Source organism: Elephas maximus, chromosome 2 (genome assembly GCF_024166365.1).
Source record: "Elephas maximus indicus isolate mEleMax1 chromosome 2, mEleMax1 primary haplotype, whole genome shotgun sequence".
NCBI lineage: Eukaryota > Metazoa > Chordata > Mammalia > Proboscidea > Elephantidae > Elephas > Elephas maximus.
The window spans coordinates 125,149,449-125,170,452 of record NC_064820.1 but is presented as its reverse complement, the minus strand read 5'-3'; the positions used below and the strand labels follow the sequence as shown (position 1 = coordinate 125,170,452).

General features: G+C 44.2%; 2 protein-coding genes across 4 annotated transcripts in view; one reads left to right on the top strand and one right to left on the bottom strand.

Moving 5' to 3' along the window:
* Positions 1–21,004, bottom strand: part of P4HA2 (prolyl 4-hydroxylase subunit alpha 2) — a 287,775-nt gene that overhangs the window by 180,894 nt on the left and 85,877 nt on the right. The window lies entirely within an intron of this gene.
* The window catches only part of SLC22A5 (solute carrier family 22 member 5), a 45,361-nt gene continuing 39,502 nt past the window's right edge, over positions 15,146–21,004 (top strand). Inside the window, exon 1 of the mRNA XM_049872644.1 lies at positions 15,146–15,750. Within this exon, the coding sequence (XP_049728601.1) occupies positions 15,358–15,750 (393 nt within the window). The 5' untranslated portion in view covers positions 15,146–15,357. The remainder of the gene's footprint in view (positions 15,751–21,004) is intronic.

The following is a 21,004-nucleotide window of genomic DNA, read 5'->3' as shown; positions in this document are numbered from 1 at the left end:
TCATCTAAAGTACAATAAAAAAAAGATAACAATTACAAATTAAAAAAAAAAATTAGTCATTGAAAACCCTGTGAAGCAAATGGGGTCACCATGAGTTGGAATCGATGGCAACTGGCTTGGGTTTTTTTGCTTTCTATTGTGCAACCCTAAGCTCCTTCAAAGTCTAACCTTCAACCACATTCGGGCCATTATGTGCTCTAATTTATTGAGATATGTCTTCAATGAAGGGCCTGGAGAACAGCACAAAAGTGCTGCATATCCACTGATGACTGAAGTCCTGCCATGCCAGGCTGGGCTGCAGCTTCCTTGTGCCCCCATCATCAGTATACGTCAGGGTGACGACAAGCCACTTGGGATGTTGTCTGATGAAATGGATAGACTCCTGTTCCACCACTTTTGGGGCATGCTCTGATGTTCTGGGCCAAGACAAATAATGCCTCACAGAGATTTTAGCAAAAATAGCTATTTCTGATTTTACTCAAGGTCTCTTTTCTGTAAAACTCATATACCAATCTGTGGAATCAAGAGCAGAGGCTGGTAGTCAGAAAGAAGACAGCCTACACTTTGATGCTGAAGGTGTAATATTCGACTACACCTGGACCCTCTACTCTCTTTTCTGAAAAAAGGAGTTCCTTCTCAGGAGTTTTCCCTTCCTCAGGCAAGTAACTGCTGGTTGCTCCAGCCCAAAGGACCCCCAGACATGTCCAAATCCATGGAGAACACATAGTTCTCAAGGTGCCTCTTCAGGGTCAATAACTGAAATAAAGTTAACACTCATACCTAGTATTGTTTTACACTTAATGTGTGTTAGGCACTGAGCTGAGCATTTTATATTCATTAATTTATGAGTAGGGACTACTATCATTCCAGGAAACCAAGTTTGAAAAGCTTTAAAAACTTGCCCAAACCACTCTTATTCAACATTGTGCTGGAAATCCTAGCTACAACAATAAGGCAAGAAATAAAGGGCATCCAAATTGGTAAAGAAGAGGTAAAACTATCCCTATTCACAGATGATATGATCTTATACACATAAAATTCCAAAGGATCCACAAGAAAGCTACTGGAACGAATAGAAGACTTCAGCAAAGTAGTGGGACACTAAATTAACATACAAAAATCAGTTGGATTCTCCTACACCAACAAAGAGAACTTCAAAAAAGTAAGTCATCAAATCAACACCATTCACAATAGCCCTAAGAAGATTAAGTACTTAGGAATAAATACAACCAAGGACATAAAAGAATAATACAATGAAAATTATAAAACACTACTTCAAGAAACCAAAAGAGACCTACATAAGTGGAAAAACATACCACACTCATGGATAGGAAGACTCAACATTATGAAAATGTCACTTCTACCCAAAGTAATCTATAGATACAATGCAGACCTGATCCAAGTTCCAACAGCATTCTTTAATGAGATGGAGAAACAAATCACCAACTTCATATGGAAAGGGAAGAGGCCCAGGAAATATAAAGCACTACTGAAGAAGAACAAAGTGGGAGGCCTCACACTACCAGATTTTAGAACCTATTATACACTCACCGTTGTCTGATATAGTGCTGGAAGATGAGCTCCCCAGGTTGGAAGGCACTCAAAAGATGACTGGGGAAGAGCTGCCTCCTTGAAGTAAAGTCGACCTTAATGACGTGGATGGAGTAAAGCTTTCGGGACCTTCATTTGCTGATGTGGCACGACTCAAAATGAGAAGAAACAGCTGCAAACATCCATTAATAATCAGAACCTGGAATGTACAAGGTATGAATCTAGGAAAATTGGAAATCATCAAAAATGAAATGGAAAGCATAAACATCGATATCCTAGGCATTAATGAGCTGCAATGGACTGGTATTGGCCATTTTGAATCAGACAATCATATAGTCTATTATGCTGGGAATGACAACTTGAAGAGGAATGGTGTTGCATTCATTGTCAAAAAGAACGTTTCAAAATCTATCCTGAAGTACAACACTGTCAGTGATAGGATAATATCCATATGCCTACAAGGAAGACCAGTTAATACAACTATTATTCAAATTTATGCACCAACCACTAGGGCCAAAGATGAAGAAATAGAAGATTTTTATCAGCTGCTGCAGTCTGAAATTGATTGAACATGCAATCAAGATGCATTGATAATTACTGGTGATTGGAATGCAAAAGTTTGAAACAAAGAAGAAGGATCAGTAGTTGGAAAATACGGCCTTGGTGATAGAAGCAATGCCGGAGATCAAATGATAGAATTTTGCAAGACCAACGACTTCTTCATTGCAAATACCTTCTTTCACCAACATAAACGGCGACTATACACGTGGACCTCACCAGATGGAACAGACAGAAATCAAATTGACTACATCTGTGAAAAGAGACAATGGAAAAGCTCAATATCGTCAGTCAGAACAGGGCCAGGGGCTGACTGTGGAACAGACCATCAATTGCTCATATGCAAGATCAAGCTGAAACTGAAGAAAATCTGAACAAGTCCACGAGAGCCAAAATTATGACCTTGAGTATATTCCACCTGAATTTAGAGACCATCTGAAGAACAGATTTGACGCACTGAACACTAGTGACCGAAGACCAGACGAGTTGTGGAATGACATCAAGGACATCATCCATGCAGAAAGCAAGAGGTCACTGAAAAGACAGGAAAGAAAGAAAAGACCAACATGGATGTCAGAGGAGACTCTGAAACTTGCTCTTGAGCATCGAGCAGCTAAAGCAAAAGGAAGGATTGATGAAGTAAAAGAGCTGAACAGAAGATTCAAAGGGCCTCTCGAGAAGACAAAGTAAAGTATTATAACAATGTGTGCATAGAGCTGGAGATGGAAAACCAAAAGGGAAGAACACACTCGGCATTTCTCAAGCTGAAACAATTGAAGAAAAATTCAAGCCTCGAGTTGCAATAGTGAAGGATTCCGTGGGGAAAATATTAAATGATGCAGGAAGCATCAAAAGAAGATGGAAGGAATACACAGAGTCGTTATACCAAAAAGAATTAGTCGATATTCAACCATTTCAAGAGGTGGCATATGATCAGGAACCGATGGTACTGAAGGAAGAAGTCCAAGCTGCTCTGAAGGCATTGGAGAAAAACAAGGCTCCAGGAATTGATGGAATATCAATTGAGATGTTTCAACAAACAGATGCAGCGCTGAAGGTGCTCACTCGTCTATGCCAAGAAATATGGAAGACAGCTTCCTGGCCAACTGACTGGAAGAGATCCATATTCATGCCTATTCCCAAGAAAGGTGATCCAACCGAATGTGGAAATTATAGAACAATATTGTTAATATCACACACAAGCAAAATTTTGCTGAAGATCATTCAAAAATGGCTGCAGCAGTATATCGACAGGGAACTGCCAGAAATTCAGGCCGATTTCAGAAGAGGACGTAGAACTAGGGATATCATTGCTGATGTCAGATGGATCCTGGCTGAAAGCAGAGAATACCAGAAGGATGTTTACCTGTGTTTTATTGACTATGCAAAGGCATTCAACTGTGTGGATCATAACAAACTATGGATAACACTGTGAAGAATGGGAATTCCAGAACACTTAATTGTGCCCATGAGGAACCTTTACATGGATCAAGAGGCAGTTGTTCAGACAGAACAAGGGGATACTGATGGGTTTAAAGTCAGGAAAGGTGTGCGTCAGGGTTGTGTTCTTTTACCATACCTATTTAATCTGTATGCTGAACAAATAATCCGAGAAGCTGGACTCTATGAAGAAGAATGGGGCATCAGTATTGGAGGAAGACTCATTAACAACCTGCGTTATGCAGATGACACAACCTTGCTTGCTGAAGGTGAAGAGGACTTGAAGCACTTACTAATGAAGATCAAAGACCACAGCCTTCCATGTGGATTACACCTCAACATAAAGAAAACAAAAATCCTTGCAACTGGACCAATGAGCAACATCATAATAAATGGAGAAAAGATTGAAGTTGTCAAGGATTTCATTTGACTTGGATCCACAATCAACAGCCATGGAAGCAGCCATCAAGAAATCAAAAGACGCACTGGGTAAATCTGCTGCAAAGGAACTCTTTAAAGTGTTGAAGAGCAAAGATGCCACCCTGAGGACTAAGGTGTACCTGACCCAAGCCATGGTATTTTCAATCGCATCATATGCACGTGAAAGCTGGACATTGAATAAGGAAGACCAAAGAAGAGTTGACGCCTTTGAATTGTGGTGTTGGCGAAGAATATTGAATATACCATGGACTGCCAAAAGAACGAACAAATCTGTCTTGGAAGAAGTGCGGCCAGAATGCTCCTTAGAAACAAGGATGGCAAGACTGTGTCTTACATACTTTGGACATGTTGTCAGGAGGGATGAGTCCTGGAGAAGGACATCATGCTTGGCAGAGTACAGGCTCAGTGGAAAAGAGGAAGACCCTCAACGAGGTGGATTGACACGGTGGCTGCAACAGTGAGCTTAAGCATAACGATGATTGTGAGGATGGCGCAGGACCGGGCAGTGTTTCATTCTGTTGTGCATAGGGTCGGTATGAGTCGGAACCAACTCGACGGCACCTAACAAGAACAACAACATTATACACTCACCATAGTCAAAACATCCTGGTACTGGTACAACAACAGACATCTAGACAATGGAACAGAATTGAGAACCCAGATGTAGATCCATCCATGAAGAGCTGATACTTGGCAAAGGCCCAAGGTCCATTAAATGGGTAAAAGACAGTCTTTTTAACAAATAGTGCTGGCATAACTAGATGTCCATCTGTAAAAAAATGAAAAAAGATCCATACCTCACACCATACACAAAAACTAACTCAAAATGGATCAAAGACTTAAATATAAAATCTAAAATGATGAAGATCATGGAAGAAAAAATAGGGACAATGCTAGGGGCCCTGATACATGGCATAAATAGGATACAAACCATAACTAACAATGAACAAACACCAGACAAGAAACAAGAAAATTGGGAGCTCCTGAAAATTAAACACTTAGCTCATCGAAAGACTTTGCCAAAAGAGTAAAAAGAAAACCTACAGACTGGGGAAAAAGTTTGGCTATGACATATCTGACAAGGGTCTAATCTCTAAAATCTACAAGATACTGTAATACCTCAACAATAAAAAGACAAATAACCCAATCAAAAAATGGGCAAAGGATATGAACAGGCACTTCACCACAGAAGACAGTTCAGAAGGCAGTCTTGGACGGTACAGATCCCTGACGGTCTCCTTGTTTGGTCAACCAATAAAGCTGCTTTTCGTTCTCCCCAAGTTGGTCTCCATCTTTTTGGCCTTGAACAGAGTTGTGCCAAGCAGAACCTGGTGTTCCCAGCAACATTTTCTGGCGAGCCAGCCAGGTGTCATCTCTCTGTGTTGGAGGTGGACCAGATGGATGACCCAACCAAAAGTCCAGTGCACACCAGGAGATTTCTCCAGGGGACCAACAGCAGGTCCTCGAGGCCAATACCTCCTCAACCCGATGGTGACTCCTCTAGGGGAGACAAAATTCAGCTGGTTATTCCCTGGGAAGGAGGACATTTATTCCTCGATATGCTCATCTTCAAGACCCTGGATCAACACCTGAGGTCCCTCTGCATTCCATCCAGCCCAGTGACCGGGTCCTGATCAAAACCTGGAAGTCTGACATCCTATAGGAAACGCAGACTGGACCGTTTGAAGTTCTTCTCATCACCCCTACTGCAGTTAAGGTCAGGGGATTAAGTGCCTGGATTCATCATACCAGAATGAAGTCTGCCACCAGACGTTGAGAGTCAAACTTCCCAAAACCAAGAAAATTGGACTTGTACCCCCCAGAAGACCTTAAGTGTATGTTCCATAGGGATCCCTAGTATGTCAGTAAGTGCCGCCATGGTCATTACAAGACCTAAAGTACCTGTTTAAGAGACCGAGTTTTCAACCCACAGAATATGGATTTATTCTTCAATGTTTGCATTCTGTTAACTGTGATTTTTTTTTCCCTTCATGTTCATATTTCACCTGTTTTAAGATAGTAGGCCTCTTAAGTTAGACCCTGCTTCATGAAAATATGAAGCCAAGGTACTTCACCTTCATTCTTCTGCCAACTCTGCCCCTCACATGGTGTTGACAGAGAGTGCTTTTGTCAAATTAGCCCCATCAGGAACAGGTGTGCTTTGGGCTCCTCCAGCCTATGTATTTCTGTGTGGAAGTACAAGGCATCCAGAATTCCTAACCCCAAACCCAACTCCCAAACCCTATGCCTGGGCAATCCAATGTTGGATAGCTAAAAAACTCTTTTGGTATTTTCCTCTTTTCTTGCAGTAGGACTAACTGTACTCTTTCTTGTCTGCAGGTTTGGACCCTGCCTCCTAAGCCTCCTAGCCAAATTATCTTAGGCTGGAAGCTATCCAACAGTTCCAAGAGGGAGAATCCTAAACTTTTAGAGCCGCCCCATGCTGGCTCACCATCCCTTTTCAGCAGGAAGCAGTTTAAAGAGTCATCACCCTGTCTCCCCTTTCCTGCAGCTCATTGTCTTGCTACTAACCAATAACATGTTAGTGTGAAAAGAAAAAGGAGAGCATAAGGCAGGGCTGGAGCCATAAAGCCATTTTTCTTAGCCTCAAGACAGCCCCTCACCCAGCCCATTTCCTAGAGTTTTTTCTTTTCCTCCACAGAACCTCCTTAAAGAGAAACAGCCACCAGCTAGCTGGAATCAGCTGAAACAGGTCCTGCCCTCCATCCCGGTATTCCAGATGACCTTTAGCTCATTAACTGCTTCATGCAAGGTAAAGTCTCTGCCCCTGGGTAGGGAGCTGACATGCTAATGAACAAAAATGACTAATTTCCTCTTGCATGGGGAATCGAACCCAGGGCCTTAGAAAATGCTTACTCATTCTAAAACATTCCACGCCTGTGTGCATGCCATTTGGATTCTGAAACCGATCCTTCCTATATAAATCAGCCTGACAAGCGGCCTGCGAGGCAGTCTTGGATGGCACAGAGCCCCAGCTGTTTCTTGCTTCGTCAACCAATAAAGTTGCCTTTTGTTCTCCCCACCCCACACGCCTCCCCCTCCAAAAAAGAAAGGACAGTTCAGGTGGCTAACAGACAAATGAAGAAATGCTTGAGATCATTAGCCATTAGAGAAATGCAAATCAAAACTACACTGAGATACCATCTCACCCCGACAATACTGGCATTAATCCAAAAAAACACAAACTAACAAATGCTGGAGATATTGAGGGGAGATTGGAACTCTTATGCACTGCTGCTGGGAATGTAAAGCAGTACAACCACTTGGAAAACGATACAGCACTTCTTTAAAAAGCCAGAAATAGAAATACCATACGATCCAGCAATCTCATTCCTAGGAATATACCCTAGAAAAATAACAGCCATTACACAAATACACATATGCACATCCATGCTCATCGCAGCACTATTCACAACAGCAAAAAAAAAAGAAAAAAAAGAAACAACCTAAATGCCCATCAACAAATGAATGAATAAACAAATCATGGTACATACACACGATGGAATATTATGCAACGACAAAGAACAATGATGAATTTGTGAAACATCTCACAATGTGGATGAATCTGGAGGGCATTATGCTGAGTGAAATAAGTCAGTCATATAAGGGCAAATATTGTATGAGGCCACTATTATAAGAACTCAAGGAAAGGTTTACACACAGAAAAAGACATTCTTTGATGGTGGGGGAGGAAGGACTACTAACTAGATAGTGGACAAGTGTCAACTTCGGTGAAGGGAAGAACAACACACAATTTAGGGGAAGTGAGCACAACTGGACCAAAGAAAAAGCACAGAAGTTTCCTAGAACATCCAAACAGTTTGAGGGACTGAGTAGCTGGGGCTCAGGGCTGGGGACCATAGTCTCAGGGGACATTTAGGTCAACTGGCATAACTTAGTTCATAAAGAAAATGTTCTACATCCCACTTTGGTGAGTAGCATCTGGGGTCTTAAAAGCTTTTGAGCAGCCAACTAAAGTACATCTATTGATCCCATCCCAACCGGAGCAAAGGAGAATGAAGAAAAAGAAAGGCACAAGGAAAATATTAGCCCAAAAGACTAAAGGACCACATGAACCAGAGACTCCACCAGTCTGAGACCAGAAGAACTAGATGGTGCCTGGCTATCACCACCAACCGCTCTTACAGGGATCACAACAGAAAGTCCCAGAAAGAGTGGGAGAAAAATGTAGAACAGAATCCAAATTCACACAAAAAAGACCAGACTTACTGGTCTGACAGAGACTGGAGGAACTCCCAAGACTATGGCCTCCAGGCATTCTGCTAACCCAGAACTGAAACCATTCCTGAAGCCCACTTTTCAGACAAAGATTAGTCAGGTCTATAAAACAAAAAATGACACACATGAGGAAGTGCTTCTTAGTTCAATCAAATATACAAGACCAAACGGGCAATTCCTGTTCAAAAGCAAGAAGAGAAGGCAGGAAGGGACTGGACTTGGGTGAATGGACACAGCGAACCCAGAGTGGAAAGGGGGAGAGTGCTGTCACAATTGTGGGGACTGCAATCAATGCCACAAAGCTGTATGTGTATACATTTTTTGAATGAGAAATTAACCTGAGTTGTAAACTTCCACCTAAAGCACAATAAAATTAAAAAAAAAAAAGAAAGAAAACTTGCCCAAGGTCACAAGCTAGGAATTAAAGTTAGGAACTGAATACTGGTCTTTCTACTCTAAGCAGAGGCTCTGCTCTTAACCAATACACCGTATCGTCTCTTAACATGGAAATAATTAGAAGGTTTAGTTGTCTGTAACGTTCTATGGCATGGAAGGTAAAACAAATCAAGGAGCTATATATGTTTATTCTTCTAGATTGGAATGGAACATATTGTTTAATTCAAATAATCTATGTAACATTATGCTGAGTGGTTACTGAGGGGTGGTTACTGGGGGGTGGGTATGGAAAGGCATGCCTGGGTGGCACAAAGCACTTGGCTGCTAACGGAAAAGTTGGAGGTTCAAGTCCACCCAGAGGTGCCATTGAAAACATACACATGAGGTTGCCATGAGTTGGAACTGACTCAATTGGCAACTGGCTTTTATTTTTTTGGAGGTGGGAGGAGAAACGAGCAGTCATTGCTTAGGGGGCACTGAGTTTCTGTTAATGGTGGTAGAATAATTTGTAAACAGTGGCGATGGTTACACAATATGAACGTAATCAATGTCGTGGAACTATACATGGTAAAAAAAAAATGTTGAATTGGCAAATATTTTGTTATGCTTATTTTTACCACAATAAAGCAATTTTTAAAAACCCATGAATTACTGATGATGGAAAAATTGCATGAAGGGTAGGGTTGCACAGCTAATTAATGTAATTGCTGTCAATAAGTTGTATACCTATAAAAAGTTGAATTGGCAAAGGTTGTGTGATAGATATATTTACAACAATAACAACAACAAAAAGAGCACCTGCTGAGGCTGTTTATGTACAACCAAACACCTCATGGGATTTGGTTTCTTGGTTTGGAGATTTGTTGTTGTTAGGTGCCATCGAGTCGGTTCTTGGTTTGGAGGTTTGTTGTTGTTAGGTGCCATCGAGTTGGTTCCGGCTCATAGCAACTCTGTGTACAACAAAACGAAACATTGCCCAGCCCTGTGCACTGTTGTAGCCACTGTGTCAATCCATTTTCTTGAGGGTCTTCCTCTTTTTCACTGGTCCTCTACTTTACCAAGCATGATGTCCTTCTCCAGGGACTGGTTCCTCCTGATAACACGTCCAAAGTATGTGAGACGCAGTCTCACCATCCTTGCTTCTAAGGAGCATTCCGGCTGTACCTCCTCCAAGACAGATCAGTTCGTTCTTTTGGCAGTCCATGGTATATTCAATATTCCTTGCCAACACAGAACTCAAAGGCGTCAACTCTTCATCGGTCTTCCTTAATCATCGTCCAGCTTTCACACGTATATGACAGTCTACTGAAAACACCATGGCTTGGGTCAGGCACATCTTAGTCTTCAAGGTGACACCTTTGCTTTTCAACACTTCAAAGAGGTCTTTTGCAACAGATTTGCCTGATGCAATTTGTCTTTTGATTTCTCGACTACTGCTTCCAAAGGTTTTGATTGTTGCTTCAAGTAAAATGAAATCATTGATAACTTAAATCTTTTCCTTGTTTATCATGATGTTGCTTATTGGTCCAGTTGTGAGGATTTTCATTTTCTTTATGTTGAGGTGTAATCCATACTGAAGGCTGTGGTCTTTGATCTTCATCAGTAAGTGTTTCAAGTCCTCTTCACTTTGAGAAAGCAAGGTTGTGTCACCTGCATAACACAGGTCGTTAATGAGTCTTCCTCCAATACTGATGTCCTGTTCTTCTTCATGTAGTCCAGCTTCTTGGATTATTTGTTCAGCATACAGACTAAGTATGGTGAATGGATACAACCTTGACGCACACCTTTCCTGGCTTTAAACCTTGTGGTATCCCCTTGCTCTGTTCGAACGACTGCCTCTTGATCTATGTGCAGGTTCCTCATGAGTACCGCCATGGATTGAATTATGTCCCACCAAAAATGTGTTTATCAATTTGGCTGGGCTGTGATTTCCAGCATTGTGTGGTTGTCCTCCATTTTGTGATTGTAATTTTATGTTAAAAAGGATTAGCGTGGGATTATAACACCCTTACCCAGGTCACATTCCTGATCCAGTGTAAGGGGAGTTTCCCTGAGGTGTGGCCTGCACGACCTTTTATCTCCCAAGAGATAAAAAAGGAAAGCAAAGCAAGGAGAGAATTGAGGACCTCATACTACCAAGAAAGGAGCACCAGGAGCAGAGTGCATCCTTTGGACCTGAGGTTCCTGCCTTGAGATGCTCCCAGACCAAGGGAAGACTGATGCATCACAAGGTCCTTCCTTCAGAGCCAGCAGAGAGAGAAAGCCTTCCCCCTGGGGCCAGCTCCCTGAATTTGGACTTCTAGCCTACTGGACTGTGAAAGAATAAATTTCTCTTTGTTAAAGCCATACACTTGTGGTATTTCTGTTATAGCAGCACTAGATGACTAAAACAACCACATCTAAGTGTTCCAGAATTTCCATTCTTTGCAATTTTATCCATAATTTGTTCTAATCCACAGAGTCAAACGCCTTTGCATAGTCAATAAAACACAGGTAAAGATCTTTGTGGTTTTATCTGCTTTCAGCTAGGATCCATCTGACATCAGCAATGATATCCCTGGTTCCATGTCCTCTTCTAAATTCAGCTTGAATTTCTGGCAGTTCCCTGTCAATATACTGCTGCAGCCACCTTTGAATGATCTTCAGCAAAATTTTACTTGCACGTGATATTAATGATATTGTTCAATAATTTCCATATTTGGTTGCATCACGTTTCCTGGGAATAGGCATAAATACGGATCTCTTCCAATCGGTCGGCCATGTAGCTGTCTTCCTAATTTCTTGGTATAGACGAGTAAGCACATCCAGTGCTGCATCCGTTTGTTGAAACATCTCAATTGGTGTCCGTCAATTCCTGGAGTCTTGTTTTTTTTTCAGTTGTGCTTTAAGTGAAAGTTTACAGTTCAAGTCAGTTTTTCATCAAAAACTCATACACACATTGTTATGTGACCCTAATTGCTCTCCCTACAGTGTGACAGCACACTTCTCTCCATCCTGTATTTCCTGTGTCCATTCAATGAGCTCCTATCCCCTTCTGCCTTCTCATCTCACCTCTGGACAGGAGCTGCCCATTTAGTCTCATTTGCCTACTTGAGCCAAGAAGCACACTCTTCACCAGTATCATTTCATGTGTTGTAGTCCAGTCTAATCTTTGTCTGAAGAGCTGGCTTCAGGAATGGTTTTAGTTCTGGGCTACCAGAGAGTTCAGGGGCCATGTCTTCTGTGGTGACTCCAGTCTTAGTCAGACCATCAAGCCTGGTCTTTTTACTAGAATTTGAGTTCTGCACCCCACTTTTCTCCTGCTCCATCAGGGACTTTCTGTTGTGCTCCCTGTCAGGGCCATCTTTGGTAGTAGCCAGGCACCATCCAGTTCTTCTGGTCTCAGGCCAATGAAGTCTCTGATTCATGTGGCCCTTTCTGTCTCTTGGGCTCGTATTTTCCTTGTGTCTTTGGAGTTCTTCACTCTCCTTTGTGGAGACTTGTTTTTTGACAACGCCTTCAGTGCAGCTTGGACTTCTTCCTTTAGATCTGATCATATGGTACCTCCTGAAATGGTTGAATGTTAACCAATTCTTTTTGGTATTGTGACTCTGTATTCCTTCAATCTTCTTTTGATGTTTCTTGATTTGTTCAGTATTTTGCCCATAGAATCTTTCAATATTGCAACTTGAGGCTTGAATTTTTTCTTCAGTTCTTTCAGCTTGAAAAATGCCAAGCGTATTCTTCCCTTTTGCTTTTCCAACTCCAGGTCTTTGCAATTTCAATATAATACTTTATATTGTCTTCTTGAACTGCCGTTTGAAATCTACTGTTCAGCTCTTTTACTTCATCATTTATGGCAAATGATTTGTTTTCCCCTGAATGATCTCCAAGTTCTTTGGTAACATACTGAATTGTTTTCAAAGCCTATCAAGAGGATCTTCTGATGCCCACTTGATATCTCCCTCATGTTAAAATAAGACTTTTTGACCTGTTTCTTCAGGACACAGACCAGCATTTTCTTCATTGTAAGTCTTCATTTGTTTTGAAATATGAAAACAATATTTTAGAATTGATTCAAGAAACAGGCTTATTTTTAAGAAGCTTGTTTTTCCTTTTCAGTTAGTCCTAGAAAAGGACTGTTACTGAAGATAAGATGTTTAAAAAGGATTAAGTACATTTCTGAGTGCATCCATCTTCAGGAAACAGGAATACTGAACAGTAACATTTTTTCTCATTTTTAAAAAATCTATTATACTTTATGAAAATGTTTATATTTCCTTGTGTAAAACCTACTGACAAAGTTGGTTCCCCCTTCTGTATTTTTATTTTCAATTTATAGTTACTATTAAATACTGCTTATACAACAGATCACTTTCTAAAAATGCACACCTAGTTTCTTTTCCCTATGACTAAGCCACTTCTAGGAGTCCTGCAAGCAGAACGGTTAAGTGCTCAGCTGCTATCTGAAAGGTCGGCCCTTCAAACCCACCCGGCAGTTCCACAGGTGAAAAGACTTGAGATCTGCTCCCGTAAAGACTGGACTTGATGGTACACAACAACAATCAGCCACTATTACTTTATAACCATTATTATATACTATAATGCACAGAGTAGAACTGCCCGATAGAGTTTCCAAGGAGCGCCTGGTGGATTCGAACTGCCGACCTCTTGGTTAGCAGCCATAGCACTTAACCACTACGCCACCAGGAGCAGCAGCCCAAATTCTGACAAGCCTTAGAACTGTGCTGTCCAATAAAAAGAGTCCTTGGGTGGTGCAAATGATTAATGCTGTTGGCTGCTAACTGAAAGGCTGGAGGTTAAAGTCCACTCAGAGGCATCTCAGAAGAAAGGCCTGGTGAACTGGTAAACTGGTCCAATAAAATAGCCAAATGCGACTACTTATCACTTGAAATGCAGCTAATCCAAATTGAAACCTGCTGTAAAATACACATTAGATTCTTACATTTACTACGGAAAAAAAAAAAAGAATATATCTCAGTAATTTCTATATGGATTACATGTTGAAATGATAATGTTCTGAATATACTGGATTAAATAAATATATTCTTAAAATTAATTTCACCCATTTCTTTTTACCTTTTTAATGTGGAGGGTTGCCAGATAAAATAGAGGACAACCAGGTACCTTCAAATTTCAGATGTCTCTACATGGGACATAAAACCAAAACTCAAACCCACTGCCTTTGAGTGGATTTCCACTCATAGTGATCCCATAGGGTTTCCAAGGCTGTAAATGTCTGCAGAAGCAGATTGCCACATCTTTCTCACACTTACACTAAAAAATTATTTGGTGTTTATCTGGAATTCAAATTTAGCTGGGTACTCTATTTTTCTATTTGCTAAATCTGGCAACTTTATTAATACGGTTACTAGAAAATTTTAAACTATTCTATCGGACAGAGCTGCCTTAGAATCCCCTACTTGCTTCACCCCCCCCCATTGCCAGTCAACTCCTGAGTAACTGCTGTGCAGAAGTAACTAATCTGAGGCAAGCATTTAATCTCAGGGTGAATTCAGTTATCTTGAAGTCAAATTTCTACATTTGCTTGAACATGTTAAACCAAAAACGAAATAAACCCATTGCTGTCTAGCCGACTGCGATTCACAGCGACCCTATAGTACAGAGTAGAACTGCCCTATAGGGTTTCCAAGGAGCGGCTGGCGGATTCCAACTCTAGACCTTTTGGTTAGCACCCAAACTCTTAACCACTGAGCCACCAGGGTTAACAAAAAAACAAAATATGGAAAGGACATTTGGCCTAGAATCCAAAATCATTGTTTGCAGCCTCTCTACTGGGGTAGTTAACAGTACCAGTTTCAAATAATCTGTCATTAATGAAAGAATGCGCGTATCAAGGGCACCTAACCAGCAATGAGACATGGACCACCCCTATTTCCCCTATACCAAACCAAACCCATTGCCATCAGTTTGACTCATAGTGACCTTATAGGACACAGTGGAACTGCTCCATAGAGTTTCCAAAGGTGTAAATCTTTATAGAAACAGATTGTCACATCTTTCTCCTGCAGAGCAGCTGGTGGGTTCGAACCGCTGACCTTTCGGTTAGCAGCCGAGTGCTTTAACCACTGCGCCACAAAAAGAGCGGCTGTGACTGCCCTTTCCCGTTTTAATAAAAATAGGTTGGGAGAATTTTTTTAAGACCTGAGGCTCGCTGTCCCGCTAACGCACCCGCCCCCAGCAAGCCTGGCCTCCAATGCGGAGACCACAAACCTCGCCGTCTACCTAAACCGAACCTGGACTACTGCTGCTATATTCTGCGGGCTTGGTCTGCCTACCCCAGCCCGGCCGCCTGGACAGCGGCCCCGCCCGAGCCTCAGGTGCACCCTGCGGCCCTGCCAGCCCAACCGCCACCATGCCGGCCCGGCCCCGGCTCCGCCCCGGCTCCGCCCCCACCCGCGCCGCAATGCCGGCCGGCGGGGCGGGCCTTGCAGCCCAAACCAAGACCCCGCCCCGGCCTCGCGCTCTATGTAAAGCCAGCCCGCGGGGGCGGGGGCCGCGGCGGCGGCGGGAGATCGTGAACCTACTTCATCCGCGGACCGGCCCCGAGTCGGTCGCTCAGTCTGTCCAGTGGTGGCCTGCCCGCGCGCACGCGCACGCGCACACGCGTACACGCCCTTTGCGCCCCGCCTCCGCGCGCCCCGGTGAACCGCGACCCCAGGCCAAGCGGCGCCGGCCGCTGAGGGAAGCATGAGGGACTACGACGAGGTGACTGCCTTCCTGGGCGAGTGGGGGCCCTTCCAGCGCCTCATCTTCTTCCTGCTCAGCGCCAGCATCATCCCCAACGGTTTCAACGGCCTTTCGGCGGTGTTCCTGATAGGAACCCCCGAGCACCACTGCCGGGTACCGGACTCCGCGAACCTGAGCAGCGCGTGGCGCAACCACAGTATCCCGCTGCGCCTGCAGGACGGCCGGGAGGTGCCCCACAACTGCCGCCGCTACAGGCTCGCCACGCTTGCCAACTTCTCGGCGCTTGGGCTGGTGCCAGGACGCGACGTGAACCTGACGCAGCTGGAGCAGGAGAGCTGCCTGGACGGCTGGGAGTTCAGCCAGGACGTCTACCTGTCCACAATCGTGACCGAGGTGGGTACACTCGCGGTCTTTGAACCCACGACCCTGCCCCATGTGCTCGCTGGACGCTGTCACTCTTTTTTTCCCACACACTACTCCCTGGTGATGGGCATCCTCCAACTAGCTGTCTTAGGAACAGTTTGTAAAGTGACCTTCAGCCGCAGCGTGTCAGCGTGTCCGTCACAGCAGGAGTGTCAGGCTGGCCACCCATCCTAATGGCCACCCATCCTGATGCCACCTTAGACAGGGAGCCGGGAAGGCTCTGGTCACCCCTAAGAGATGCTCCACAGGCGCCTAAGGCCCTGAGTAGTCAGGGACTTCCTCTAGATGAAGGTGGATCAGAACCAGGACTTGGGCCAAGGGGCTGTCACCGGTTTTCCTCCAGCCTCTTGTAACCTGTCTAGAGGGAGGGGAAATACTCCCTTCTCTTGCCTCAACTTTTTAAGTTAAAGAAAGCATGTGTATAAAACTGTCTCCTCCTTTTTCCAGTTACTTTTTCCCCTACCTGACCTTATCCCAAAATGGCAGTCTGGCCATGTCCCTTAAGGAATTGTTTAATTTTTGCTCATGGTCAATTATCAGACTTTTAGGGCCCATGCATCTGAAGATCTCTTCTGGGCGATCTGTTGACCTGAAGTGTTTCCTAGGGTATTCTGAAGCAAAGTCATTTATCAGATTTTGTTAAAGCATACTGCCTTAGGTCATGAGAAAGTGGGAGAAAACCTTTCTCATTTCCCAGCCTCTTGGACTTTCCTTTTGGGTAGCTTTGTCTGTCCACAGGGGAACCTGCAGTCAGTAGAGCTGGATGTGTGACATGTTGCTCCCGGATGCGTGTGGATGTGCTTTGTGTCTTACTCTGACACTCGCACTCTGTCTCCCTGGAGTCTCAGCAGAACTGAGCAAGCATCACAGTGAAAAGAATCCCCCCTTGATACCCACCAAGGTACCTGGGCCCACTTGAGTGTCAAGCCCCAGCCTGCTTGGTAACTGGCACACTGTCCTGAAAGCGCCCACTGGCCAGGAGGACTAGTAGACAGTCACAGGACTCTGTGGTACGTACCAAGATAGGAAAAACATGGGAGTCTGTGGAGTACATGGGAGGGCCACCTCTCCAGCTTTCCGGACTAGGGAAGGATTCCTGAAGGAGGAAGCCTCTCAGTGAGTCTGGGATGCTCCTATGGCAGAATACTAAGGTGAAGGCCCAGGGGTAATGCAAAGTCTGGAACCACAAGAAACTCAGCATAGCAGAAGGGCAGGGTTCACAGGGAGGAGGCTAAAGGGCAGGGAGTCACAGGTCTTGTATGTCATCAAACCATGCTGGAAGCACATACTTAGGTTCCCTTCTGGAGCTTCAAAGAGGTTCCCACGTGGAGGCCCTGGGTATGTTGCTTCTGGGAGCCACCACCCCTCAAAAGAGTCTGAGAGCTCCCCCTAGAGACTCACTTGTCTGTGCAAGTGTGTGTGTCTTTGTGTGTGTTTTCTATGTTTGGACGTTTGTCCCATCACTTGTGCCCACTTAACTCCATCTCCATGTAGTAGGAGTGTGATTTGAGCCCCACTGCAATTTCATAGTTAGTGACATCATTCCAGCATTCTGAGGCATCATCACTTGACAGAAGAGGGGGAAATCATCAGTTAGGTTTGAGGCCGGAGCAATAAGTGGCGGTAACAGACTGTGTGCGTGGCCCAAGAGTCTATGGAGAATCAGAACTTGCAACTGATGCAAAACCCTGGGTCCTAGCCTCACAAGTGAGCCTGTTATCCTTCTGGAAGCCAGTGAGAGCACTAATAGCAGAAGCTGTCCCAGGGGTTGCAGGCAGAGGCCAAGAGGGGAAACTAAACTCCATGACATGGGTGTCCCTACAAATTCTGCTTTGGCAGCCCAAGGAAAGGGGAGGCCGTGAAGTCAGGAGAAGCTCTTGGTATCTCTTTGGATTACTTCAATCCCTGAAGGTCCTTTGGCTTAGTCTAGTCATTCGCTCCCGCTTTTCTGGCCCCATCCTGCCTTCTACGGAGAGTGGTGGTGGCATTGAGCTTCCAAAAGCTGGCTGTGCCAGAGGAGTTCCTGAGCTACGTTGATGCCAATGTCAATCTTTAGTTTTTCATATATGGCCATTTATTTAGCTGCCTCAGCAGTTTCATAAGACCTGTTTGCCTTTTCACCTACTTAAAGGTTGTCAGTCTTTGCACGGAGGCAAGATTAATCCTTTATTTAGCCCTTTGTTTCCCATGCAGGAATGCCTGACCTCAGGCTGTACCTTCCTTTCAGGTGAACAGTCACTGTTAGAAACTGTTGCATCAACGTTCTAATTGGCTGTTTTCTGAGGCCCATTTTCTTTCAACCCAGACCTGGCCTACTGACTAGTCCTGTGCCTGCTAAATGTCCTTAAGCCTGCCCTCTGCCCTAAATCATACATAGATGTATTTGTAAGTACCGTGGTAAAACCAAAAACCAAACCTAGTGCTGTCAAGTTGATTCTGACTCATAGCGACCCTATATACCTATTCATGTTTTTCAACAGAAGACTAAAATCTTAGATCTCCTGTTCAATATTTTTTTCTTTGTTTTATTTGAAGCATGTATATGTAATACTTAAATCTGAGGTAGATATACATCTTTGCATCTCTCACAATTCCTGCCACAATGCTGGATACAGAGGGGGAACTCAGGAAAACTTCACTCAGTGAATTAATGAATACTTTAAGAAATCTTAAAGTTTGAGAAAATCAAGAAAAGGAAAACAAAACCAAACCCAGTGCTGTCGAGTCAATTCCGACTTATAGCAACCCTATAGGACAGAGTAGAACTGCCTTATAGAGTTTCCAAGGAGCGCCTGGTGGATTCAAACTGCCCACCCTTTGATTAGCAGCTGTAGCAAAGAAGGACAGTGTAATTCATAGAAGGAAAAGCTAGGGTTGGCTGAAAAGAATTGAATGAAATATTTTAAAAGAAATGTAATCTGCTGTCCCATTGACAGAAACCCTGGTGGCGTAGTGGCTAAGAGCTATGGCTGCTAACCAAAAGGTCGGCAGTTTGAATCTACCAGGCGCTCCCTGGAAACCGTATGGGGCAGTTCTACTCTGTCCTATAGGGTTTCTATGAGTCGGAATCAGCTCAGTGGCAGTCTGTTTGGTTTTTTGGTTTGATCCCACTGACTGGGGCTTGGCCCTGTGGATCTGGAGCAAGGTGTTGGGACAGATAGAAAGAAGGAGACACTGTGAGGTAAAAGAGGTTTGTGCTCCACGTTTCAGGCATAGTTTGGTGGTCCACTTATTTCTAGGCTGGCCTGGCCGCCACCTCTAGCTCCTCAGCTGTCCCTGGCACTCTGAGGAATCAGCCATCCTACCCTGTAGTGCTTCTCCAACCCCTGAGTGCTTCTCCGCCAGACCAGGACTACCTCCTCCTATGGGAACCTGGGTGATTTTTTTATCTCACCATATCCCAGCACAGCCTTCAACTAGAAAGGTTCCATAGAAACTTCTAACTCTTCTAGCAACCATGACTTGGGGTTCCTTCTGCTAAGAGCTGGCAGCCTCTGCATCCCTTTATTCCCTACCTATCTCTGGTTACAGGAAGCCCCCAGCCCCAGTCCTTGACAGGACTCTGATCCCTCCCTGTTGTCTTAGGGAGCCTCTTTCTCTGCACCATCAGCCTTGTCTTGTACATAGACAGTCCTGGGAGAATGGGAGAGCCCCCACTGTTATCCTCAAGTCTGCCTGAAGGAAAAGCCATAGCCACGTGGGAGGCAGGGCCAGGGCTAACTCTGGGGTAGAGAGACCAGAGAGACCTGGAGCTTGTGCCTCATGGCTATGCCTTTGCTGACTTCTTCTGTCACTCAAGGGAAGTGCATATTCTCATCCCTGCCTTCACAGCTGCATGACAAGCTAGAGGAGCCACTTGCTGGGCCCCTAAGGTCCCCTGTGCATGCACAGTCATAGCAGACCCATCTGGTCATGAGTGGTCAGATTGAGGCCCTCTCTAGCTAGCCTGGAACTGACACCCTGGGTCACAAGTCTAATAGCTGACACAGGGCAAAGAGTAGAAGAGAAAATAAAATAATTTATTCTAGAAAATGAAGTCGAAGGTTCCTCTAGGCTTTGGTCAATCAAGCCCAAGGACCAAGTCCAAAGGATAGTATGGTGTTGAAGATTGGCAGCACTTTCATCCATCCATTTACTAATTCACCTATGTACCAAACATATACTGAGTCTGTCCTCTGTACAGTGCACTGCAGGCATTGTAGGGGATATAGGGGCAAACACCTCTTCTTGCCCTGACGGCCTTGGGGTAAGGATCCAGTAGGGCCACCATTAATTGCTGCAGGAGGCAGGACAAAGTGTGCGTAGGAATACATGGCATTCAGTAACATGCAGTGCTAACCAGTGTGTTTGACCCTTGTAAAGGTTAGGCATGGGTCCCATCAGGGAAGAACCTCTGCCCTGTGGGGACTGACTCTATGTCTGTTCCCTTCCAGCCAATTCAAAGGTAAGAACGTTTAGTCCCAGGGTCCCATCTCCATTTCTCAGAACTAAGATGCAGCACCAGTTATGTACTGTGTGCAACAGGCACATTTCTGTCTTTTAAATATTTTAACATCTTTATTAAGCTATGATTGACATAAAATAAACTGTACATATTTAAAGTACACAATTTGAAAAGCTTTGACATATATATACACCATGAAACAATCGCCACTTGAGAGGCATGTTTCTGACCGGGAAGGATGGCAAGGCCAGGTCCCTTGTCAGAGTTGCTCCCAGAGTTTTTAGGTTGGGCCTGCTTTCACAGCAGAAGTCCCTGGGTGGCGCTAGTAGTTAAGCATTCAGCTACTAACTAAAAGGTTGGCAGTTAAAAAACTTCGGAATAAAGGCCTGACAATCTTCTTCCAAAAGATCACCCAAAAACCCATTGCTGTTCAGTTGATTCCAAAAGACCATAGCCTATGGAATGCTGTTCTACTCTGAAACATGTGGGGTCACCATTAGTTGGCATTGACTCAGCAGCAGCTGGTTTGGTTTGGTTTGTGGCTTTCACAGCTTACCCAGCTGGGGGGTAGCAATGCTAGACTCCTGATCTGAACTTGTGACCCCACACATTCACTTTCAACATGGGTACCTGTTGTCAGCCAGTACAGCCCATCCCACCTACCAAGTGGGCTCATTGATGAGCTGCTTTTGTCATGACTGGGAAACCAGGAAGTCAGTAGCAACACTAGATATTTTTATAAACATACTAAGCAGGGGGTACTTATCCTGGACCCTGTGG